The following is a 25,682-nucleotide window of genomic DNA, read 5'->3' as shown; positions in this document are numbered from 1 at the left end:
AGACATTTGACTGGTCTGCCTCTCACTTCTTTCTAGATCTCTGAACAAGTGTATATATTCTGGATGTCTAAGGCAACACCTTCTCCCTTTTCCCCTGCCTGTCCTATCTGTACAAGCTATATTCCTCTAGACCAATATTCCAATCATGAGATTTATCTCGCCAAGTCTCTGTGATGCCAGTGAAGTTATAATTTAGCTTATGTACTAATCCTTCTAGCTCTTTCAGTTTATTCCCCATATTCCTTGCATTTGTATATAGACATCTAAGATGTTGAGCAGATTCCCCCATGGATTTCTCTCTTGTTTTCCTATAACCCTACTGTAATTTGTCATGTCCCCCTCCCCGCCCCCAACATCTAGTTCTCTGTTAAGGTTACCTTTTTTTATGCTTACCTGTGGGCTTTTGTCACCTGCCCCTTTGAGTCTCGTGTAATAGCCAAAGGCTCACACTGTAACCCAGATTCTCTTATTGGCCCCCTTTTCCCTTCACAAATCACATGAAGGCAGAGGCTGCTGACAAGGGATTTTCAAATGCCTAAAAAGCAATGAGGAACCCACTGAAAGGCAACGGGAGTGGGGTGTCTAGCATCTAAACCCTCCCCCATCGGTTTATAAAGGATTATCAAGGGACAGCACAGCAAGAGGAGACGTATGTGACTCTTACCACAGTAACGTTGAGAGCCATTGCTCCTTCTCTTCGGAGGAGCTGAGAAGAAAAAGAGAGGCAAAATATTAAATAATGGCTAAATGACTAATAGCGTTTGGAGACTCTACCAGGCTTTGCTTATATTTAGCCGTCAGTCTCAGTTCCTTCCTGGAAGCCCTAGAACAAAAGTGCAGTCCTTTCCTGGTTCTGTTCTATTTTAACAAAAAGAAATAATAATAATAAAACCCCAAGAGCAGCCGAGCTGAACTAGATTTCCTGGCCAACCTGAGGGGTGTTCAGATAAGGAACAAATATCTTTCTGTGACGGAGTTAGCAAGTCATGTGTGTCTTTATTTTTTTGTAATGACCTTTAATTGATATTTTGTTTCTACTATCATTTCCTTTCCTATGCTTACAATTCCTAGAAGCCTTCGCTGGCAGTACTGGTCACTAATATCTCCATTGCTATGGTTTGGATAAAAAAAGAAAAATAAGAGATCTATCCAGGCGACATACGCCTGAGGCCTCCAGTGCAGGAATTGTGTGCACATGGCATAATAAAGTGAAAAGCAGCATCCTCACTGTTCAGAAGGGATGGAACAACAAGTGTGAAATGAGTTGGTGGATCCCAGTTCCTTTGCTGCCAAGCCAATTGTCCAAAGCACAAACATCAGCAGTGCCTTAGCACTGACTAGCACTCCTTGCTGGCTATCAGCCAAAAGGACAAGGATTGAATGATCCATGGAGACTGAAATACCCTCCTATCCCTGCATGATTGGGACACACTGGTGGACAAAAGTGTGTGAAGGAAGCTTGCATTGTAGCTTCCCACAGGGTACCAGATATGTGGTTCTCCAGGGCTGTCATTCTGGCATCTTTCACCAGCATAATTCACCTCTCCCTAATAATAAAATGTGGGCAGAAAAACAGCCTGCAGGGGCATAACTAAAGATGAAAACGCCATTTTCACTGAACAGCCTGGAGTTCTTTTCAGAAAGTGCCATATGTGCCCTGTTCCCGTATGCTGTGAGGTTAGTCAAGATGATCTTAATATGTGAATATTTACCCAGTGAGTATTTACCTGCAAATGTTTTATTTTAAAATGGATTGGATGTCTTTAATGCAACAGGAAAACAGGGGTTGGTTGAAAGAACTCCTCACGGGGAAGGAGAGATAAGGAGGGACACGGGAAGAATTCGTTGCACTCTTTAGGGTCCAGAAAACTGCACTGATCTGGCTAGTGTGCATATGCACCAGAGGCCTATCCTGAGTGGAATCAGAGCCGCTCAATTGTGTGCCATAACCCCACTCCATCTAAGGTACTTACACAGCTGCCATTACCATAGTATCTGAGCAGCTCACAATCTTTAGTGCATTTATCCTCACAACGTTCCTGTGAGGTACAGATGTACAATTAGGAGTAACTGAGGCCCAGAGACTCTACAGGTGTGTCTACACAGCCAGTGGCAGGGAGCTCCCAGCCTGAGATGACAGACTTGGGCTAGTGGGGCCTCTGCTAGCACTGTAAAAGTAGTTGTGTAGACAGGGCTTTGAAGTTGTAGCTGGGGCTGAAGCTCAGGCTCTGAACCCAGTCCCCCACCCCTAGGCTTCAGAGCCTCAGCTCCAGCCTGAGACACAACTTCAAAGCACTGTCGACCCAGCTATTTTAGGGCATAACCCAAATCTGTCGACCCAGGCTGGGAGGTTCATTGCTGTGGGCTGTGTACACAACCCTAAGTAACTTCCTTAAGGTCACAGAGGAAGCTTGTGGTAGAACCAGGACCTGAAGCTAGGTCTTGCACATCGCCCCTGAACTATCCTTCTTCACTTTCGCTGTGTTGCTAATAGTTAACAGACATTCTTCTTTAGCTCATTTAATGAGGGTCTGTATTTCTGGAACAGGGGCTCAGAGTTCTAGACTCTCTGTCATCATTTAGTTCTAAACATGCAGCATCGTGATAGCTGCAAGCCTGCAATGCAGTGGGTTTGTTACTGTGCAGTGATACCTGAAGGAGACAACAAAATTGGTGGTAGGCCAGCCGATGACAAACGAATTCTCAGGGCTCATCTTTTTCTCGGACACTTCGTTGAGACAGGATCCAGTCCATACTTCACTCAGGCGCACCTGCTTCTTCAGCTTCAAGCTGGAGGAGGACCTGGAATTCAAACCAGAGATTGATTAGGCTAATGGGACTGGCTAGAAAGAGGCATAGCACACATACAGACTTCCTTGTCCATATCCATTGATGCCTCTGAACTGACATCTCAAGTATCCCAGTGCTGGGCCTTAGTCTTACCAAACTATGTGCCATACCATAGTGGTTTTGTGATTCAGACAAATTACTACCCACAGACAAGTAAGCATTGTTGAGATCAGCTAAGCTATTTACCTATGAGCTAAATAGGAACTGAAGAGAACTAGCCAAAAGATGAATTAATTTTCTGTCTTCTGCATGGAGCCCCTTTCACTCCATTTCCTCAGCACTGGCAAGAATGCCATGTCACTTCTTCAAGGAGTCTCATGAAGCAAAGGGCAAACTTACTTAGTTCAGATCATGTTGCTTTATGAAAATGCAGTGATAAATTAAGGGTAGACATTCCAAGCAGTGGCTAACACATTTCTTGGGGTGGAATGGGGAACTTGCAAAATTTTAGAAGCTCCTTTAAAAATGTGGCTGTCCTGGTACCCTGATCCACAAATGCCCTTGATCCTGGTTTACACTGGCTACTAGACGTGAGACATAACCCTTGTGTAGCTTGCCCACATTCTCTTACTTGGACTTGGCAATGACCAGCATGTCACTGAAGAGGAACAAATGTCTCTCCTGGGTCTGCAGTCCCATGGTAAGCTGTACCCTCTCATCCAAGATGAAAACAGAATTTGGGTTACTGAAAGCCCCGGTTGGTAGCCCATTGTCTGGGTGCGATGAGGAAAGAGTAATTTCCCTGGAAAAAAATCATCATATGAATTGTGCAATTATTGCAACTCCCATAGACTTTGTTAATAACCCAATAGACTGATGGCTATTTCATTTCTTCTCACATAGGCTCAGACTCAGCTTAATGAAAGCTGTCTATATATTTTATACTGAATATGGAGGAAATCCTGAGGTCCTTACTCAGTTTTCACTTTACTCTGGCAAGAATACTGTTATCTGAGTAAAGATCTCAGATTGTGATCCTATAAGTGGAAAGGGGGCTGAGATGCATGCATGAGATCATTCATCAGCAGGGAGTGCAGGCAAATTTGCAGTGTAGTTGATCAGTTCTGTTTTTATCAATGCTAGTTCCCTCCACACCAAATTGCTTGTCCGTGTCTGGGCTGTAGCATGATGAATATTTACTGTGTATACTAGTCTAGTTCCATTCACCTGATTCAGGGATCTGGCTATAATTTATAAAAACACTTTGACATCTACTGATTAAAAAAGCTATATAAGAGCTAGGTATTATTGTAATCCAACTATTTTTGTTGCTACTTTAGGCTGATTTTGGTGCAATATTTTGCCAAAGAAAGAATGGCTCCTATATCTCTATTGAACTCAATAAGCAGTTGCTGGAATTAAACTTACTCATGCAAACTAGCAAAATGTAATAACTCCACCATTTTATTATTCTTTTCCCTTCCCATCTCAAAATTCTCAAGTATGAATTGCATATGCTCTCTCCTACTCTATTAATTTAGCAATAAATGCAGCAATGGCACACTGTGAAGAATGTCACAGAATCATCAGTAAGAGAGGTGGGACAGATCTTCATCTCTACTGCTTACCCTAGCTGTAGTATGTGGGATTGCCTCTACTGAATATGCACAGGTGCTCTCCCCAGACTGTCTGCAAGATCAAAGCACCCTTGGTGGTGTGAATACACAATCAGTCCTAGCTGGATTTATTAGTCTCATAGAAATGGCTGTAAATGTAAAGTTTTCAGCGAGATGGACACAACAGGCCAGACTCTGCCACCTTTACTCCTGTAGAGTAGTACCTTAGTCTGAGTGATCCCATTAAAATCAACAATACTGAACAAAGCTCTATACTCATAGGCTGAGATTTCCATATTATTGGCCTAACTCTGCTGCCAGTACTCAAGAGTAAAGCTGCTCACTGGCTTTAAAGGGAGCAGGGCTAAGCCAACACAAACAGCTTTTGAAAATCCCACCTGCAGAGTCCCTGAACAGCTGCATTCTTGCAGGCTGGAGTCTCTGGCTTGTCCCAGCCTGGCACTCTTATGCTCACAGACAAGCACATAAGCCTGTTGCCTCTCCAAGTAAAAAGATAAGTTCACTTTAAAACATGCCCATGAAAGCTTCCCCTGTGTGTCAGTGGAGCAGTAGAGACAGGAACACCAAGCAATCTCAGCAGTGATTTCTTAATGCTGGAGAAGTTACAAGGTTTGGTAAACACAACAGAAGAGTAGCAACAACTACAACAAAAATTCACCAATGCTCTGGTGGCCCAAGTAAAGATGGCATTGTACCAGCTCCCTCTGAGGCAATACATCATGAGAAATGTTTAGAGCTTCCCTCCCCTTGCAAAGATGTTCTCCAGCCAAATAAAGTCAAGAATTTGTTTCTCTTTTTGAGTCAGTGTGATATTGGCGGGGGCGGGGGGGGGGGGAGTTGAGGGAGGGAAGCAAAAGCATTTCTGAGACCACATTACTTGGGCTAGAGATGTAGATGATGGTACTTCTGCAATTTATTTTAAACCACCCTAAAAGATTGGCTTCTGTCTGAACATTTCACAAAAGCAAGACTTACTCCCAAGCAGTTAAATACAGGGTGAAAGGAAACTGCTGCTCTTGGATAGGGTTGCCTGGTGCAAAATGTAAATCACTTAAGTTTTTATCTTTTAAACAAATATTTATTTTAACTAAGCAAATCCCTGCAGCAATGTTATTTATGAGGATGTTATCAGAACTAAACAGAGAAAGAGCCTGACATTCCTTTATCTGTTGTCTAATTGTTACACTGTGCAGGGTGGGGAGAAACTGCCTGAACCCTAAGATGGTTATTCTCCCATCAAAGGGCTGTGAGGCTTGGCTACTGTATAGCACTTGATATTTCAGCACAAGAGTTGGAAGGTCAGTGTGTTATACTTGACAATAAACACTAGAAGTCTGGGTGCTTTATATCTGAAGAAATTAAAGTCAAGTGGGGGCACTGGATGGCTCCAGACCATACAAGTGGGAAAAGGAGCTTTTCACATGAGGTCACCAGTTAATACAATCGCCCAGGTTGGTAGCAAATGAAAGCTGTTACCATCTGAAAAGTGACCTGTATGAAATGAGTCTAGACGAGTCTGTCCAGTTCCTAGTGGAAATGTGCCCATAGCTCAAAACCAACCATCGTATTGACAGTTTCAGCAGAGAAGGCGAGGACAGAATGGGTCACAAACAGTGAATTCCCGTCTCTCCCCTGAAGTGAGCTGGGCATGGAAGCACATTGGTGGAATGATACAGAGAGCTCACGCTGCCCTGCTCCTCGCTGCACCTGCTCTGAGGATAACTAACCAGGGCTGCCAACCCACCATCTCTCACTGCACCTGCATTCACTTCCAACACTTACACCTTTGGTATCGCTGCCCATCCCTACCCCTCTTGTTGGGCGACTGAATAATTGTCTCTGTCTGTTCCTCTCATCTGGGTGCCATTTTAATTCTTCCCATTTTCTAGATTTGATTAAGAGTTTCCAGACTCAAACCATTGCCTGTGATTGTAGTGAAAGTCCCATGTGTGCCCTGACCCTGATCTCCCCTAAGCAAGTTGGCCACTGACTCCAGCAGGAGCAAGCCCAGCCCCTAAAGGGCTTCTCTGTACCAAGAGACTCTGTTTTGACACTTGTCAATGCTGTTTTTCACCAATGGCTGCAGATCACTGGCACCAATAACCAAGGACAGAGGAGTCCTTCAAGTGAAGGTCTGCTCTGGGAAGCTTGTATTTCCAAAGTTTGCTTCTGTCTCATTCTTCCATTACATCAGTAACTTCGTTTCTTAGGGCATCTCTGTTTCGGCTTCTCATACTATTTCCCGTTGCTGGTTAGATGGCAGACTAAACAGCAATGAATCCATCAGGCAAACATTCATTGACTTCCCAGTTGGAATTACACAAAGAAGCTGAGAGAAGGTTTATCTCATTTAGAGCAGGGCGAGAAAGTGAAATGGAGGATTGGAATTTTTGTTCTTTGTTGGTTTTTGACATTTTTTTTTTTAAAGTAAAAATTCCTGATTTCTTTTAAGGGACTCACTGGCCATCTGTTGTTTGGCTTCCAGAGAGAACACAGTCAGGCTGCTATGACTAACTAAATATTTATCATATGTGTGGCTTGGCTATTCACATACAAACTTCACCTTAACGTTGGCTGCTTTTCCATGCAGTAAAGTCTAGATTCTGACCTGCGTTACACCAGTGTAAGCCCGGAGTGACTCCACTGAGGGCAATTGAGTTATTCTGGATTTACATCTGTGTAGGTGAGATCACAGTCTGGCACTACATGTTTTCAGCATCACATTTTTAAAGCATGTTCCAAAAAGGAAACTGGAACCCCTCCAGATGGGAGGTCTGTCCAGACACTACTGGCCCCTGGTATCGACAGCTGAATTAAAACATGGGTTAGCAAATCTATTTGATTTGATTTTTTTTTTATTTGTAAAAGTGGGCTAAAGCTCTGGTGGGGATATTGAGGAGATGATTCCTTACCTGGAATGGGATTTGGACTTGTTGAGAGCTTTGCTAATGGCAGAAGGGGTGGAGCGTCTCCTTTGGACTATGGGCTTCATGTTCTGTGGGAGAAAGACATATTCCGGTTAGTGTACCAGAACCCGCTCTGCACTCAGTTTACCACTGCGGCTCTGTTTATTGCCTTCTGGTTTTTTATATGCAATTTCTTTTTCTCTAGTTACCACTCACTGACCCTAGATATAGAAAGCAACACGAATTGTGCTTCCACTGAAGTTTCACTTCCTTTCCTTGCTATTCAAACACTCATCAGTTTTCACATTTACTCAAGAGATTCAAGATTTTCCTAACTGGAAAAATATCCAGGTTTCACAGCCAAAAATCAAAGTGAGTAAGAGTAATGGGCTGAAATAGAGCAGAGGAGAATTTAGGCTGAATATCAGGAAAAACGACCTAACATTCATGTCTAGTAGACAGTGGAACAGTCTAGTAAGAGAAATAATGGAAACCCCATTTGAAACTGGATTGGACAAAGCCATATATAGGGAGCAATCATTTATTGGCTGGAGGGTTGGATGAGATTACCTAATAGGGCTCCTCTATCTCTAATTACTATGATTCATGGATTCAGTATACAGCCTATTATTAACACCCCTAAGATCGTGTCTCTCTTCAGAACACTCATCATTTGTAATTGTCTGAACCAGAGAAATCTTATCTGCCATGTGAATGAAGTGACTATTACAATGATCCTTGTCAGTTTGAAGGATAAGGCCTCCAGTGAATATGTGTGTATTGGGGAGAGCTCTTTTATTTTTTCAGTAAATTTTGTGCTGGGGAAAGATGCCAAATTTCCAGCCTGGTGACAAATCTTGGAATCACTAATACTACTTGCAGAGTAAAGCACTACTAACTGAGAGTAAGGGTGGCAGAAAAAGTTACCCTAAACAGCTCAGCACCTCTATTTCCAGCTTTAAGAACCCATTAGCAGAGAGTATGTTAAGAATTATAAATCATGGTACATCGGCATGGGTGGGAAGTTCGATTAGAGAGGGAGTGTTCCTTCTCTAAGGGAACATTCCACTAGAAGGACCACTCATGTCCCCACCACCCATGAGGTCAGCCAGGGATAAAACTGGCTATCAGGGAAAGACACCTCTAAGCTCATTGAAACACTTGCTCTCTTTTCTTGATAACACTCTTTTTGAGAATGCAGGGGAAAGTAAGTTTCTACCCTCCTTGTTTTATGTAATTAATTAATTAATTACATAATAAAAGCATATTTATTTGTATAGAGCCAAAAGCTTGTTAGCTGTTTTGCAGTCATGTAGGAAGACAAGGTTCCTGCCCCAAAAGAGGTAGCAATTTAAATACAATCTGAATACACTGCATGGTCTTCTTCAAGAAGGCACCTTTTATTATCTGTCTAGTGTCTAAACTATGCTCATCACCATGGTAACTGAACTCCTTTCCTCTTCCTATAATCCCCTGCCTCATTCACCACACACCTTTCATCATCTACAACAAATGAGGTGGGAAGTTCTGCAGATGAAAGTCTCCTTTACTTCATAACCCTGATTCACACCCCCAGAGCAGGTGCATCCTGTGCACTGTCTAAAGCAGAGGTCCTGTGGAAAAAACAGTGTGTGATCATGTAACTAAAGACTGGATCATAATGCATATGCACAAGGGGGCTGAATTAAGTTGCCCAGACAAACTTAATTCAGGTATTTCCTAACTTTCAAGTGTGTATGTGTATCACTATTAAGGTTGCAAAGTCAAGCACTTGAAAGTATATATATATATATATACCTCTCCCTTTCCCCTAATGTGACTCTGCTAAGCAAAGAGCCATTTCTGTCCTTAGGAGTTTCACAGAGGGAACTGAATAAAAATAACATAATCTCAAAAATGTTTGTTTAAAAAAAGAAGAGGCCATGCTGAGAGGGAACATCTGGCTTTCAGAGGTACCCAAGTGGGATAAAATGTTCTTACAAAACATGATACAGTAAAGCAGCAATCATGCAATATCTTAGGGAGGGGAGACCAGGGTTGGGGGTGGGCTCAGCAGTCTTCAGTCAGAGATGTGACTAGTGTTAATGCAGTAGAACATCTGCGAAGAGTTGATTCATATAGCCAACACTTTGGGGCAGGGAGACTAATGTGTCACCTAAAACTGTTTTAATAATATTATATGCACCTGGCCCCTTTCAGCCCCCCAAAATCTCAAAGCACATTACAAGCCACTGGTATGTAAAGGAATCACTTACCAGTGTGCAGTCTCCTCTGTGACATAATGTGGCAGCTGTTTAGCAGTGCATATCAACACCACACAGGATAGACAGTGTGGAAGGATGTCTTATCTCAATTAAAGTTCAGGCAGTCTGAATGTAATTACCCAAAGTGGAGTGTGGCCAGAATTCTTGGGAATAGCATTGTGGGTTTTTGGATAACCATAAATGGTTTCATATCTTATCTGAACACCTGCCGCACAGCAGTCTCAGAAGCACTGGATCCATATTGACTTAGCAGGAAGAACCTAATTGACCAATTCATTGACACCACGCCCAGCAGCAAGTAGGTGGAGATCTCAAATCCATGTGACCAGGCTTAATCTGAGGTGTTATGGCTACAAGAGGGCATGCCTCTCACTCACTGATTCCAGCCAAAAGCCTTTTGCTGTATTGAGGTTGTTTTATTTGGGTCAGGCTCTAATTCAATAAAGAAAAGGTAGCCTGGGTTGGAAATCCATTTGAGATACAGAGCTGGCTCTTGGCAAACTAGAAAAATCTCTCTCCCAACCCCGTACCAGAGTTTTGCTGCCCTAGCCAATTATTTTGCTGCCCTAGCCAATCACCTGTTCTGCTTCTAGTAGCATTACCCAAATGTCGCAATAAGATGGTACAATGGGCAATTTGCCAGGGGCATAGGGCATGGACCTAACTGGCATAACTTTAGAAATATTTATGCTTTGACTCTTATCTTTCTTGGTAGATGGAAAGAAATTACTGTTCAGGAGCAATATACTACAAACCTACAATTGTTCAGCTTTTCCTCTCCTTCCAGAGAGCACCAGGCTGTGCTTCCCATTTTAAGGTGCATCAGGCTATACCTAGGGTAATGTTTTGACCATCGGTGGTTTATAAGGGAAAGACAGCTTTGCTAATGCAATCCTCAAGAGGCTTTCAGACATGGAAATAAGTCTCATAACTCCTTGGATATTCTTCCAGTGATGCACTGCCATGTACAAAAAGTGCTCTGGACACTGCTTGTTTCTGGAGATCATTATGCAATCCTCATCTGGAGTTTGTTAACTCCTGGAATTCTGGACTGAACTTCTAGGAGGTCCTACTCTATGGACTACAACATAATGGCTACCAGAGCCCTCTGACCCCATTTACCAGCATGCTTGGAGTCCAAGTAGGAGCAGAATGGACTAGAAACTCCTGCTGAGGCCATTCGGAGGCTTCTACATGGGGTGATATAGACAGGCAGTTTGCTGGGCCAGTGATGAGCCAGGGCTGCTCAGCCCCTCAGTGTGAGGGGACAGCCTGACTCGGAGACAAAGAGACTCAGTTTAGTTTCGGTTTTAAGCTTCGAGTAATTGGGAGCTGAGAGGCAAGCAGGGCAGCTCAGGGAATCGCTGATAAACTCCCCTCCCCACAAAGGTTAAGGGTGGCTTTGAAATGCTGTGGGAGCTAGTGCATGGGTCAGGCAGCAGTTCTAGGCCCATAGAGACCAGAGTTCTGAGTGGCAGAGACTTGACCCAACCCCAGCTCCCAAAACCCCAAAAGGACTGCCCCGTGCCTCCTCTGTGCCAGCACATTTCCCTGCTGCAGGGAGCTGCCAGGGTCTTTCCTGTGATGTTCAGCTGAAACTCTTTTCCCAATGAAAATTCATATTAGTATTGTAAATGAAAAATTTCATTTCCTATGAAATTTTCCTTTTATTGTGAAAAAAATTAAAAAATTGATTTTCAATAAAATTTTGAGGATTAAAAAGATTTTTTTGTTTGTTTTACGGTGGTATCTGTGAAAAATGTTTGGTTATTGTTTTTTCATTGAAAAACCTGAAAAAAAAATCTGAAAAGTACTTGCTCTTTTCCAATTAGCTGTAGTGTCTAACATTCACTTCTAGTCCTTTTGTGGTACAGACATGGATCATTAACCACTCATTGCTCACTCAGACCAGGAGTGACATTTTGGCACTGGTTCAGGGTTTAAAATAGCAAGTCCCAGATCTCTCAGCAGTGCCATTTCCCTGTGAACATTTTATTTCCCAAGAATGCTATTATATAACTTGTGTTACTTATACAACAAGGATATTATACAGCACACATGAAGGCTCTTTGGCATGTTCTAACTCATAAGCATGCTAAGCTTCAGTAATAAGGTGTAGGACAAGCAGCTTTATTCAATGCATGCAACTTGGCTACAGCACTGCTATAGAGAACTGACTAACCACTCCCACAGTGTCCTGTGCCTGTATGTACTGGGTGTCACATAAAACCTGAGCTGGACTCTTCAGGAGGCTGTCTACGCTTTGGTTGTTCCAAAGTCCTCATACAGCACATGGACTGGTTTCTCTCTGGAAAGTTACCCTCCCTTCACTAAAAGAAAAGGAGTACTGGTGGCACCTTAGAGACTAACCAATTTATTTGAGCATGAGCTTTCGTGAGCTACAGCTCACTTCATCGGATGCATACCGTGGAAACTGCAGTAGACATTATATACACACAGAGACCATGTGTATATAATGTGTGTATATAATGTCTACTGCAGTTTCCACGGTATGCATCCGATGAAGTGAGCTGTAGCTCACGAAAGCTCATGCTCAAATAAATTGGTTAGTCTCTAAGGTGCCACAAGTACTCCTTTTCTTTTTGCAAAGACAGACTAACACGGCTGTTACTCTGAAACCTCCCTTCACTGTGTTCCAAATTAAAATTTAAGGAAACAGTCAAAGCTCCAGTATCTTGGTTTAGACTTGTGTCTAGTTCACAAGAAACTCCTGGAACAATACCAGGCCTTTTTAAAATCTCTGGATGAATACAAGGAGAGTTCCGAGTATTCTCTGCCTTCAACAGGGCTGGAAACGCCACAGAACAGCCTCTCCCATGGTACCTCAGAGCTACTGCCTTTCTGTTGAAATGAAGAGTTGAGAGGCAACATATAAATTAAAATCTAGCCCAGTCAAAACAAGTTAATCTCACTTTTATCACATCAGAATCCGTTTGGGTGAAGGTACAAGTCAGTTATTTTATCCCAACTGCCTCTCAGGAGGTTAGTTCTCATGTATGCTATTTCATTGTGGCCCAGCAGAGTGCAGGGCTATGAGGCTGAACTGCTGGGCCCTTATCCTGGTTCTGATTCTGAGTGGCTTTGGTCAAGCCACTTTCCTTCTTTAGTAACAGACAGGGGCCTCACACAGATGTGATGAGGATTCATTAGTTAAAGGTGTACTTTGAGTTTCTTGGGTGATGTGCTATGGATGTTAAGAGCTGGGCTCAAGAAGACATCTGCATGCATAATAGTAAGAATATTTATTGATTCTATAAAAGCCAGCAACAAAGCTGTGTATTCTTCAGTGTCATCTACTGGCACCTTGTCTATTAACTATTTGCATATCTGCTGACTTCTCATGTACAGTGCACTCCTGTGACAATAGAAGTGCTATTTCTGAACGGGCTAAAGTGCATGTGTATCATTGCCTTCTACTGGATAGAACCAGCATTGTTATATCACAGACCCCATGCTGCTAACAACTAACAGCCATTCTCCTTTACCTCAACTGGCAGAGGCCTATGCTTCTGAAGTTCTACCTCCACTGTCACCATTGAGTTCCAACCGGCTCAGTGAGATCTCTGGCTCTGTTCCACAATCATTATTTGAAGAGGTGGAGGGAAACTCTCTCCTGCATCATCTGACGTTATGCTGAGCAGCGGTTCTAGACTGAAGTGAGCACAGTTCAAATTAACCAAGCACTTGAATTTGAAAGCTGTCACAGAGAGGCAGCACGATCTTCCCGCTGTTTTGTTGCCATAGCAACTGATTCACGTTTACTCAACATACTTCCAAAGTGCTTGAACACTTGCAACTCTCTGGGCTGTGTTTGTACATTACTTATCCCAGAGCTGCCAATTTTAGCTGTGTATTTCTTGGCACTGGCAAGAGTTGTGAGTCGAATATCCCTCATTCCAAACCCATGTATGGCCTACAATATCAAGTCAGCCTGCCAGTGCAAACTGGGTGTTTTTTTTTTACCCCCCATCCCATTGACCTCTGTGCTCAAGTGTTATTATCCAGACCACTAACTTGGGATGGAGCAGAAGAAAAATACACCTGCTGAGTGCAGGGTTGATTTTCCTTCTGACATTGTATGGACAGAACGGACGTCAAGCAAGACACACTCAATGTGCCTGTGCCTTTATTAATGCATTCCTGGTTGGGTCATGGACTTTCTCCATCTGCCCTTCAGGAAAGAAGCACTGTGTGCTGACATCATGGAGTTGCCGCATGTTACTCAACTTCTAGAGATGATACAAACTTCAGAGTTCAGATGTGATTCCAGACCTGAGCTTCTCTAGAGTTCATGGATGTTTGGATCTGGGGGTTTCCTGCACATCTTCACTGCAAAGGGATCTCACCAGGCCTAACAAGCCAAGGAGAGTCAGGCCTGGGCACTACTTGTGAATCCAGGTGCTACAGGAAGCAGTGTTGGTTAATCAATAAATGGTTTTAGAGAAAGGGGCACTCTTCTCTCTGAGTCAGTTCTCAGATACTCTGGAGAGGAGAAGCTTATTGTATATAGATATATATACAAAATATCTAGAGAGAGAGAACCAGTGTCACAGCAAGACGGTAGCAGTGGAGATGTGCAAATTCACAGTTTATATTTCACATGAATATCACACCCCTCAAATTTCACTTTTTGCCAAATTTTAGGTGATGTGAGTCAGTTTACAAAGAAAACCTGCCAAAGCTCACTCTCCCCCATGTCTCTGAAGCAAAGCCAAAGCCAGTCTGAACTGGTCTATTTTTCAATAGGAAAATAGGTCCACTTTGCTCAAAAGAATTCATGTACCGAAGCAGGTTTTTCTGAGTTTTAAGTTTGTGAAGAAATGTAAACTCTGAGTAGTTTTGCATTCCATTACAAATATTACAGCCCCTCCAGTTAGGAGGCACCCTGCTGCCAGAGGTGCTGTCTTTCAGATGAAACACAAAACCAAAGTCCTGGTGGTTCCGTATCATTACATTACATTACAAAGCACTTTGGATTAGAGTAAGGATGATGTTAGTATCACAAATGGCTTTTTCCTGAGTGCTTTCTGCCTACCAAAATGTTCCCCGCAGTTTCACTTGGAGAGTGTTTTCTGTCCAGACCTGAGAAATAATGTTAATTAACTCATGACTGTCACCCCAGAGGTGGCTGTATCACTTTGATGGATTCCGTGATTAATTTATACACTGTAAAGTCACTGTGCAGATATAACATCATTATTCAGCTTTTATGAAATGTCTGAAGGGGCTTTATTCAAGAATCAAGTAAAAGTAGAAGAAGAATAAACCAAAAACTTGGGCTCAGATCCATCCATATGAAATCAATTGCTGCTTCCCTTCCAGTTAATGACGACTTTGTGTTACCAGCAGCATTCCAACAAAAGTCTCTTGACGTGAGACTCTTCTGCCATCTGTTCCATGATCTCTTCTCTTCTGTTTATGTGAATGGCAGACAGTCTCGCAAAGTGCTTTTAGATGTTCCATTTGCCTTTTATTTAGAGAATCAAGAGACAGAAAGAGTGAAAGAGATGAAAGCTTTGTGTGAATGGAAATCTGGAATTAGACCACCTTGAAAACAATGACTGGTCATTTTATGATGACTTATGTCTAATCAGTTTCCTTTTAAAGTGACTTTAGGGCTGGGGAAAGGTGCTGGCTTAAATACCATGGAGAATGAAGTCCTGCTATTTATGTGCAGTGTGTATATGGAATAATAGTTAGCATGGGGGAATGGGAGCCAGGAAATCTTGATTCTAGTCCTGACTACCACGGTTCACTGCATGACCTTTGGGAAGTCATCTCACCTATCTGTAAAATGGGGGTAGCAGTTCCAGCACCTTTCCAAGCCCTCAGATATTCAAATGAAAAGCTGCTTCTGCAGTGCAGCGCAAACTACACCCACTGCCACATGCTTCACTCCTGTTCCCCAGGAGTCCCTCTGGTGGTGTAAGAGGAGTGTTTCCACAGTCTTGCTCTCCTTAGTGAGCTGCTATTAGAAGAAGAAAAGACTCCCAAATTCTCATCCAAATGTGATCCTTCAAATAGATTTGTTTTGAGTTTGGGTCTGGAGCAGGACAAAGGAGTGTCTGTTTTCTCCAGATCGGTTCCCCTATGCCTGCCTGGGCTCCTATCGGGTGAAAGAAGCAATATTCAGCACAAGCATGATGATGATGATCATTATGATGCATTGTTAGTTGATTTCCTTGCATTTGTCAGCAACAGACAGGTCAATGTAACCCGTATGGTGACAGAGCCCAGCCAGGAGCAGATTTTAATGAAACAGCCTCTCTGGGAAAATGTGTTTTGTATGAACCAGTTCCTGACACCAACAGCTGCTTCCTGTACCAGCCTGCTAGCATGCAGCTCACATCCTTCCAGGATTCTCTCACTAAATGCCACTGATCATGGAGAAGGCTGCACTGAGGTCCCAGTGCCCAGGGCGGGGAGATGTTGGGTCAAAGTGGAGGGGCTGAAAAACTCCCCCAAACTTTCTATATTTGCTCCCAAGCGAGTGACTGACAGTTGGGTAGGGGTCAAAATGGAGGTAAAAGGTGACAAATTTCAAAACACACCTCGCAGTTAAATCCCAGGCTGGTCTACTCCACAAAACAAAACAAAGGACACGGGACCAGATCCTGAGCTGAGGTCAACTGGTATGTAGCTCCATTGAAGTCAATTGCCCTTGGCCATTTACATCTGCTGAGGAGCCAACCTGAAATGAGTGGATTCTCAGGGGAAACTTTAATTTCCCCAGAGCTCAGAACATTCTTCTTCTGGTTTGTAAGGATAAGTAAAGGCAATAAAAGAGAGAGGGGTTTGGAATTACACTGCTGCTTTGGCAGTTACTAGGATACTTATGCTCAGATGGGAAAGTGAAGTTGATCTTCAGTAACAAGCAATGGCCAAAAGCCGTTGCCCCTTTTGCCAGGACATTTCAGTTCCTTGCTTGTATAGGCAGCATAGGTTAAAGTGGCAAAAAAGCCTCCAAAATTGCTCCTGAACATATCTGAGAGTGCATTTTGGGGACAACAATCACTTGCAGGTACAGATCAACAGGGCCCGATTCTCCCATCTTGAACCTTGAACTTTCATTTGCACATGTCTGAAGTGCTTGCAAAATGCCAACATGCAGCTCTACCTCCTCTCTGAAAAGGTGGAGGTGACAGAACAAGGTACAAGGCAGGGGAGAGTCAGGCCCCTAGAATTTTGAAATTTAAACAACGGATTACTCTTGCAAGCCTCTACCCCCCACCCTGTGGGGGACTGCCACAACTGCAGTCCTGGCTAGCACCTCCCAAAAGGGTTAAGGAGAGACAAAGAGCAAGTGGAACCCTGACCTCATCCCACCTTTTGCACAGACAGAGACAGGGAGCATACATTGTCTCTTCCTGAGTTGAGGGGCAGGAGGCAAACCCCCTGCTCAGGGAGGTCCTTCAGAAGGCACCATCTCTCCCAGAGGCACAATGCTTCCCAGCGTCGCACTTGAGTGGCTCAGTTCCATTCTTCTGCCAGTGCATGCCTGTGCCTCTATTTTTCAGACAGATTTTGCTGCTTGATGGTGTGGTTACTTGGTGTTGGTGCATCTAGAAATCATTATTATGACCAAACATATACCCTCACTAAGGCCAGTGAATAGCTCAGGGAAATTCCTTCACGTACCTGAGCAGTAATACTCAGGAGGACCATACATTGAGGAGTCCTGGCTCACATAAGTAATGCCACTGAAGCGAAGAAGAGTAAGGGTCATGCAATACAGCCCTCCATGTGCTAAAGGAAAGGAACCAGGTGGCCGGGGGATGCTTTATATTTTGGAGTGTTACATTCCCATGCACACATCCCTGAGGCTGTCTGCCCCTCCATGCAGGATGGTCAAGGGGCAGACTCCTCTGTTGGTTAGGGCAGATGATGGGAATCAGGATCCTGGGTTCTACTCCCCACTCTACACTGACCCACTAGATGCTACCTAGACTGTATGTGGCTGCCAAGTGAGGGGGGAGGGAAAAAGAGAATCCTCTCTTTGAGAAGCTAGCGGCAGGATCAGCCAAACTGTAGCCCTTGCTCTCAGGGACGTGTGATGTTCTCACTGGGAGCACAGCCCCCTGAAAGCTTGTAAAGTAGGCAGCACCCCCGCCATGCATTGGTGGAGGAGGGTATGCTGCATCCTTCAAAGAAGTGTAGAATTTGTGTGCTCCCCTGCACACAGGAGCACCCTGGAAAGTACTCTGCTCTGTGCAGGCACCACATCTCTGGTACTCCCTCTGTGGCACTGCCATTTATCCCTGTCCCCAGTGCAGGGCTCTGCCTGTATGGCACAATCTAGCCTTTACTGACTATGGACAACTTACATCGCCTCACTTTCCCCATCTGTAAAATGGGGCCAATAATGTACTTCCCTGACTCATAAGGGTCTCTGAGGCACAGATAATTAAATGCTGTGAATCACGTTGAGATCCTGGGTTCAGGGATAAGTCTGGGAAAATTTCAGGTTCAGACTTGTTGACTCTGAACTCTTGTAAGCTGTTGACACCAGAGGCTGAAATCACGTGACAATAGGGCACGTCTGGCCACAGGCTGCACCTTTGTCGTGCTCTACTTTCACTCATGAACTAAGAGGGAAAAATGGTTTCCTTCTTCCTTTTTGGGTGCCCAGAACTCTGGTTCTATTATCTGCAACCTCTGCTACTCTCCTCTCTCTGCTTCTGTGCTGTGCTGGACTTTGCTGGCAAACATGACCCCATGTCAGATATTCCATGCCACAGCACGGGGTGGGCCTCATCCTAATTTTCAGAAAACCCAGGAGAAAATGAAATGGGCTAAACTCGTGGTGTTACTCTGCCAGGTTTTCATTTCAGGGACAACAACATTTTACTGGCTGGAGGACTTGCCACTTGCATTCAACTGTGATTCTCTTCTTTCTTCAGCTACTCCAGTCCCAGGAATGAATGCCACATTGGGGTGTTTGTATTACACAAGGCCATAACCTCTGTTCCGGGGCATGCGTGTGTATGTAAGGAGGGACAGGACAGCTTTATAATAGACAAGCAAACGCTGTCTTGGAAAAAAGATGACTTGTTTTTAGAGTTCCCTTTTAGTACTTAGCCTACTTGTAGGCCAGCGCCCAAGCTGACAACTCTATATGATCATGATTGAGTTTCCACCATGGCAAGAAGTGGGATGCTGCCCAGTCTCAGAAAAGATGCCATTGGTTTGTTTTTTTTTTAATATCTTCTCTAGACATACGCTAATGCTTTGACAAGTTTCAGAGTAGCAGCCATGTTAGTCTATTCACAAAAAGAAAAGGAGGACTTGTGGCACTTTAGAGACTAACCAATTTATTTGAGCATAAGCTTTCGTGAGCTACAGCTCACTTCATCGGATGCATGCTGTAGCTCACAAAAGCTTATGTTCAAATAAATTTGTTAGTCTCTAAGGTGCCACAAGTACTCCTTTTCTTTTTATTAATGCTTTGCTTTTCTATAGTATCTTCTATCTGAGGATCTTAAAGCACTTTACAAACATGAATCAACTAAGTCTCACAGCATCCTTGTTACATACAGTAGACAGGCATTAGAGTGCCCACTTTAAACATGGGGAAACTAAGGCTCAAAAAGTCTTAAGTAACTAACACAAGATAGCACAAAGAAGCAGTAACAGAGCTAGAAACAGGTCTCCTCACTCCAGTCCCCTCCTCTAATCACTAGAAACATTCCCCATAATTATTATTACAACTTATTAATTGTAAACAACCACAAGTGAGACCCAGTCCCTGCCCCAGGACTTTACATTCTAATCTGGACAGACACCACACTAATAATGTAAGAAGTGAGTGGGAGAATAGGCGCAGACAGTCAAAGATTAATCTTATACAATATTGTAACTAATCTTTGGCCACTCAGAAATTCCTGGCATCAGGGATTGAACTCAGATTATCCTGCTCCAAAAGTACAGACCCTTGCCACCTGAGCTGAAGGAGAATCTCCATTAACAACAAACAGTATAGGGCTTATGACGTAGAGTTAAGAGTTCTGAATCATCCAGTAGAATGCTGTGGTTCATATCCATACTAGCCAATTCATGTGACTATCCTGTAACTATCGCCCATATTGTTGTTCTGAAAATCTTCCAGTCACAACACCATCACATTTTGAGTGCTTTACTGGCTAATATCACAAGTTAAAAACTGACCAGCCGAGCTGTGCCATATTGCTTCATGTCAGGTAAGGACATTTTAGTATTTCATGTTATTTCACTTTGAAAGGGAAAACTATTCCATACTCAGAAGGGAGGTGCCAGTGGAAAGCAGCCGTTTTATTAGTTCTTGGGATGGATTTTGCCAGCAGAGGCATATGGTAAAGCATTCACTTTTCCCTATGAACAACAATCAGGCTTCTTTAGCCCTTCAGCCTCTTCTTGGAGTCACAATTAGACCAATTAGTCAAAGGAGGAAGCATAAATAACACTGGGTGGCCACAGCATGTTATTTGGGGACAAAAGGCCCGTCAGAGAAAGAGCCAGCTTAGGGTGAACTGAGAGCTAAGAAGGTTGGTTGTATATATTTATTTGAGCTGTTTTACACAAGCTCTTTTTCACTTGGCATTTTACTAATAGTTTTTCTTTACTTTTTTTCCTCCAAAAGAAAAAATCCAAATCCAAACATTTCTTAAAATAAGCAGAGCCTGATGGTGCTAAATCACATCTGAAGGACATGCTTTGAAAATAGCTTCATTTCCTTCCAAGAAATGGAACCCTACCAATTTATTTTAAAATGTGCCATATCAGTGGGTCAGGGAGGGGCAAAACTCATCTGCTAACAGCCAAGTGGGTTTTCCAGGAGATGTGACTGGGGAATAGTTTGACCCACACTATTCTGTTCCATTTCATCTCTTCAGGTCCCATGAATTATTTATACCTGAAGGGTTATGCTCAGGATCCGTGGAACAACACAAAAAAGTATGGCAAAAATGATGCCCTCTAAAGGACAAAAGCTGTTGCTGATGTAAGCAAAGCTCAAGCAAACAGACCTTCTGCTGGAGAGAACTTTGCCCAGGGCAACTTTGGGAAGGGTCAGATCCTGATCCAAATGTCATGGTTCGAAACTGCCTCAAACTTGGCTAAGTTTGGTTCTGGGCTGGTGGCTACTAAACACAGCTTCATTGTATGAAAGCTTTGGAAGTCTAAGAAACAACTAGGGTTTCTCCCAGAAGACTCCGTGCTGCAAGGCTAGTTCTTCGCAATGCAACATTGCTATACAAGCATCCTCACGGTGCATCAGTATGTAGTGCTATTTGTATCATGAGGCTGCAGAGTTGCACTGTTGACATTAGGATCCTAAAACAAATTCAGGAGCCTTAATTGCCCTGCAGGCTGCAGGATAGTCCTATGAGTATTGTAAATGACCTGCAAGCTTAGTGACTGGCAACAGCACCTAAACAGGTTGAAGTTCTTTAGAATGGAATCCCATAGTCTGAGCAGAAGAATAAGAACAGATTATTATTTATATTGCAGTAGTGCTTAGGAGTCCCTGTCATGGTCCAGGACCCCATGGTACTAGATAGCAGGCACTTCATTACCTGGCATCACAGACAGAAAGATGATTCCTGATGGAATAGAGAATTGACATACAAGGGAAGCAAAACTCATGATATTTTCAGGCCTCAGCCCATTGACACTGTAGTGATGGAAAGAATCTGTGATAATTTAGGAGAGCCTCTGTCACTGCAAACATCCAAGCCTCCTCTTTTCTCTATAGATTTAAAAGTTCAGCACTTGGGTGTGTGTCTGTATTCTTGGGGACATCCCATCAGAATATAATACCATCCTGTACAGAAAATAAAAGACCAGACTGGAAGATACAATGGCCAGTTTTGGACATGGTGACTCTTAACAGATAAAGTGAAGTTTTAGAACGGTTTATTTTCTTTAACAAGTAGCCAAGTGCAGCCTTATTCCTAAGCTTTAACGGTTTTAGATCCTGTTTTTAGAGCCTTGTTTGTATGTTTCTATCTAACTGGGATATTTCATTCTGTTGTATGCATTTACCCCTCATGAACCAACCAGTTTATAGTGCATCTGGAAGTATCTAAAGTTTCCTTGCACTGATCAGGGCAATGTATTGCTGTGCACACTGAATTGTTATTATGTGGATTGTGATAGAACCTTGAGACCACAGTTAGGATCGGAGCATTGTACAAGCACAAAGTAAGGAGCTCTTTTCCTAAGAGGAGGCAGCTTGAGTACTTGATCATATTTTTTGTTTTTCTTGTATGTATAATTTATTCAGTGGCATACATTCTAGAATATTTATACTGGTGGCAAATGACCCTCTTAGTGCTTGCTCCTTCAGGGTCTTGCCATTGACTTCAACAGGATCAGGTGTTGAATGTTTGAGTTTCAGTTCAAAGAAGCACCCAGAAATTCAGAAGCTTTTCTCATCCCTGTCTGCATGAGTAACTGGGCTAAGAGATGCACAAGACCAAGCTTTTCACATCTTTCCAGTGTGCATCAAAACAATTAAATCACAAGTTGGCAGGCACCAAAGAAATCAATAAGTAAAGACATCTTAGAAGAGCCCAATTCTTCCTGTTTCTGGCCAGGTCAGTATACAGCAAAAGAAGCCTCTGGAATGGGAGTTCATTGGTTTCTCCTCAAGCACTAATTAAGAAGGCCACAAACAGCCAAAAAAGTGAAACATTCGTTTTTGAACTCAAATAATATTTAGCTAACATGCATAAAGCTCCCACAGGCTTTTGTTCAAGCCTTGAGCAATTCTTAGCCTATCCAAACAGAGGCTCATCTCTGATCTATAGGTATTAATATTTGCTACATTCCTGCTACAAAGGAAGGTTCTGTTCTGGTCTTCTGAGGTTCTACTGCCACATCTATCACTAGAGTATCTGAGTGCCTCATATGGAGATATTCTTTTAAAAGATTCCAGGTAGTCTGTCTTTTTTTTTTTTTTTTTTTTAAACATTATTTCCCCTTGTCACTTGTCTTCCCAAGAAAGACTAGGACAGACTCTCTTGACAGTACAGTGTCTCCACTCTCATCTCCTCATTCCCTCCCTCAGGGTTGGAGGCATATGTCAGTTACTTGGGAATGTTCTTTCTTCGTATATGGTTTCTTGCTTCTCCAGTTGTGAAAGTCTCATCTTTTACATATTTATTATTTTTACCATCAGGCCTAGATGATTTCCAGTAATGAACATGCCCTTAAACAATTCCAAAGCAACAACCAAGAAGCCCTGCATGGGAAACCAATGCATACAGACTTTAAAATGCCTTTTAAACCTTTTAATGAAGGCTGGGACTTTGGAATAGAAGCCCCTACTGTGAAGTCAGATGTATATATAATGGGAGGGAACTTATTGGATTTCTATGCATAAAAATTCAATGAGTCCAATATCAATTATGAACAGAGTTTTTTTTCCTAAAGTGCAAATAAATTCTTCACTGAACCAAGATTTAGCCAAATGAAAGAGTTGCAAAGCCGCCAAACCCAAGGAATGGAAAAATGTAACACATGCCTTTGTGCCTTTAAAAAAAAAATAAAAAAACAACAACCACCACCGCACACTCTTTTTTCTTCTAGCACAATTCTCTCCACTGCTTCCATATTAAAAATACAAATGTATGGACAGTTGGGTGGGCAAGTGGGATTGTTTCATGCTTCTATACACAGGGGATCACTGAGCAGTATGATTGCTCAGAGCTCCAGTATGAAACTGGAGAAAAGCCTGTTGAGAGTCTTTAGATTAAGTTTAGAGGCGAGAGCAACAAGGGCGATGTCGTGGTGGGCGTCCGCTATAAGCCACCAGACCAGGAGGATGAGGTAGACAAGGCTTTCTTTGGACAGCTAACAGAAGTTTCCAGATCACAGGCCCTGTTTCTCATGGAGGACTTCAATCATCCCGACATCTGCTGGGAGAGCAATACAGCAATACCATATAGACAATCCAGGAAGTTTTTGGAAAGTGTTGGGAACAACTTCCTGGTGCAAGTGGTAGAGGAACCAGCTAGGGGCTGTGCTCCTTGGACCTGCTGCTCACAAACAGGGAAGAACTGGTAGGGGAACTAGAAGTGGGTGGCAACCTGGGCAGCAGTGACGATGAGATGGTTGAGTTCAGGATCCTGACAAAAGAAAGAAAGGAGAGCAGCAGAATACGGACTCTAGACTTCAGAAAAGCAGACTTTGAGCTGATGGGCAGGATCAAGGAGCTGATGGGCAGGATCCCCTGGGAGGCTAATATGAGGGGGGGGAAGGAATCCAGGAGAGCTGGCTGTATTTTAAAGAAGCCTTATTGAGGGGGCAGGAACAAACCATCCCGATGTGCAGAAAGAATAGCAAATATGGTTGGTGACCAGCTTAGCTTAACAGAGAAATCTTTGGTGAGCTTAAACTCAAAAAGAAAGTTTACAAGAAGTGGAAACTTGGACAGCTGACTAGGGAGGAGTATAAAAATATTGCTTGAGCATGCAGGGATGAAATCAGGAAGGCCAAAGCACCATTGGAGTTGCAGCTAGCAAGGGATATAAAGGGTAAAAAGAAGGGTTTCTGCAGGAATGATAGCAACAAGAAGGTGGTCAGGGAAAGTGTGGGTCCCTTATTGAATGGGGGAGGCAACCTAGTGACAATTGATGTGGAAAAAGCTGAAGTACTCAATGTTTTTTTGCCTTGGTCTTCACAGACAAGGTCAGCTCCCAGACTGATGCACTGGGCAGCACAGTGTGGGGAAGAGGTGAGCAGCCCTCAGTGGTGAAAGAACAGGTTAAGGACTATTCAGAAAAGCTAGACATGCACAAGTCCATGGGGCCGGATGCAATGCATCCGAGAGTCAGGCACTTAGGATGGAAGAATCCCAGGCTCTGCTACAGGCTGTGGACTGATTGGCTAAGTGGCAGTTCTGCAGAAAAGGACGTGGGGGATTACAGTGGAAGAGAAGCTGGATATGAGTAAACGGCGTGCCCTTGTTGCCAAGAAGACTAATGGCATATTGGGCTGCATTAGTAGGAGCACTGCCAGCAGATCGAGGGAAGTGATTATTCCCCTCTATTCAGCACTGGTGAGGCCACATCTGGAGTATTGTGTCCAGTTTTGGGTCCCCCACTACAGAAAGGATGTGGACAAATTGGAGCGAGTCCAGCAGAAGGCAACAAAAATGGTCAGGGGGCTAGGGCACCTGACTTTTGAGGAGAGACTGAGGGGGGAGGGATAGCTCAGTGGTTTGAGCATTGGCCCGCTAAACCCAGGGTTGTGAGTTCAATCCTTGAGGGGGCCATTTAGGGATCTGGGGCAAAAATTGGGGATTGGTCCTGCTTTGAGCAGGGGGTTGGACTAGATGACCTCCTGAGGTCCCCTCCAACCCGGATATTCTATGAACTGGGCTTATTTAGTCTGCAGAAGAGACGAGTGGGGGGGGATTTGATAGCAGCCTTCAACTACCTGAAGGGGGGTTCCAAAGAGGATGGAACTTGGCTGTTCTCAGTGGTGGCAGAGGACAGAACAAGGAGCAGTGGTCTCAAGTTGCAGTGGGGGAGGTCTAGGTTGGATATTAGTAAAAACTATTTCACTAGGAGGGTGGTGAAGCACTGGAATGCGTTACCTAGGGAGGTAGTGGAATCTCCATCCTTAGAGGTTTTTAAGGTCAGGCTTGACGGAGCCCTGGCTGGGATGATTTAGTTGGGAATTGGTCCTGCTTTGAGCAGGGGGTTGGACTAGATGACCTCCTGAGGTATCTTCCAACCCTAATTTTCTATGAGCCTACGATCTGAGTTTGAGAGTTAGGCTTATTCCTTTCTCCTCTGGTGGGCAGGGGCTGAGACTTTACAGTACATCATGAGCAGGGTGAGAAAAAGGAAACTATAACCATGCAAGGGAGAGAAAAGGCCAACAATAAACACTGTGTGAGGCAGTAATACTTCAGCTCCATTGGGAATAGGATATGATACCTCAACTCCATCCCCATTTCCCAAAGGTTTCAGATATCTCATTCCCCTCCACTAATATACATCCACCTCTGGGATAGAATGCTGCAGCACCAGCCTTCCCTTGCTCAGCCCCTAGGGGTGAGAAGGAAGTTCTGTCTGCAT

At 43.5% G+C, this 25,682-nt stretch overlaps 1 protein-coding gene across 1 annotated transcript in view; it reads right to left on the bottom strand.

Annotated features, from left to right (window-relative positions):
• LOC144269949 (uncharacterized) overlaps positions 1-9,712 on the bottom strand; it is a 34,640-nt gene extending 24,928 nt beyond the window's left edge. Inside the window, exons 1-5 of the mRNA XM_077826049.1 lie at positions 9,589-9,712; positions 7,340-7,422; positions 3,422-3,592; positions 2,653-2,802; positions 665-706 (exon numbers count right to left, since the gene is read on the bottom strand). Of these exons, the coding sequence (XP_077682175.1) occupies positions 665-706; positions 2,653-2,802; positions 3,422-3,592; positions 7,340-7,419 (443 nt within the window). The 5' untranslated portion in view covers positions 7,420-7,422; positions 9,589-9,712. The remainder of the gene's footprint in view (positions 1-664; positions 707-2,652; positions 2,803-3,421; positions 3,593-7,339; positions 7,423-9,588) is intronic.
• Between the last annotated feature and the right edge of the window lie 15,970 nt (positions 9,713-25,682).

The sequence above is a fragment of the Eretmochelys imbricata genome, chromosome 9 (assembly GCF_965152235.1).
Source record: "Eretmochelys imbricata isolate rEreImb1 chromosome 9, rEreImb1.hap1, whole genome shotgun sequence".
NCBI classification, from domain to species: Eukaryota; Metazoa; Chordata; order Testudines; family Cheloniidae; genus Eretmochelys; species Eretmochelys imbricata.
Note: the sequence above shows the minus strand (reverse complement) of the source record. Positions and strands in the feature narration are given on the sequence as shown.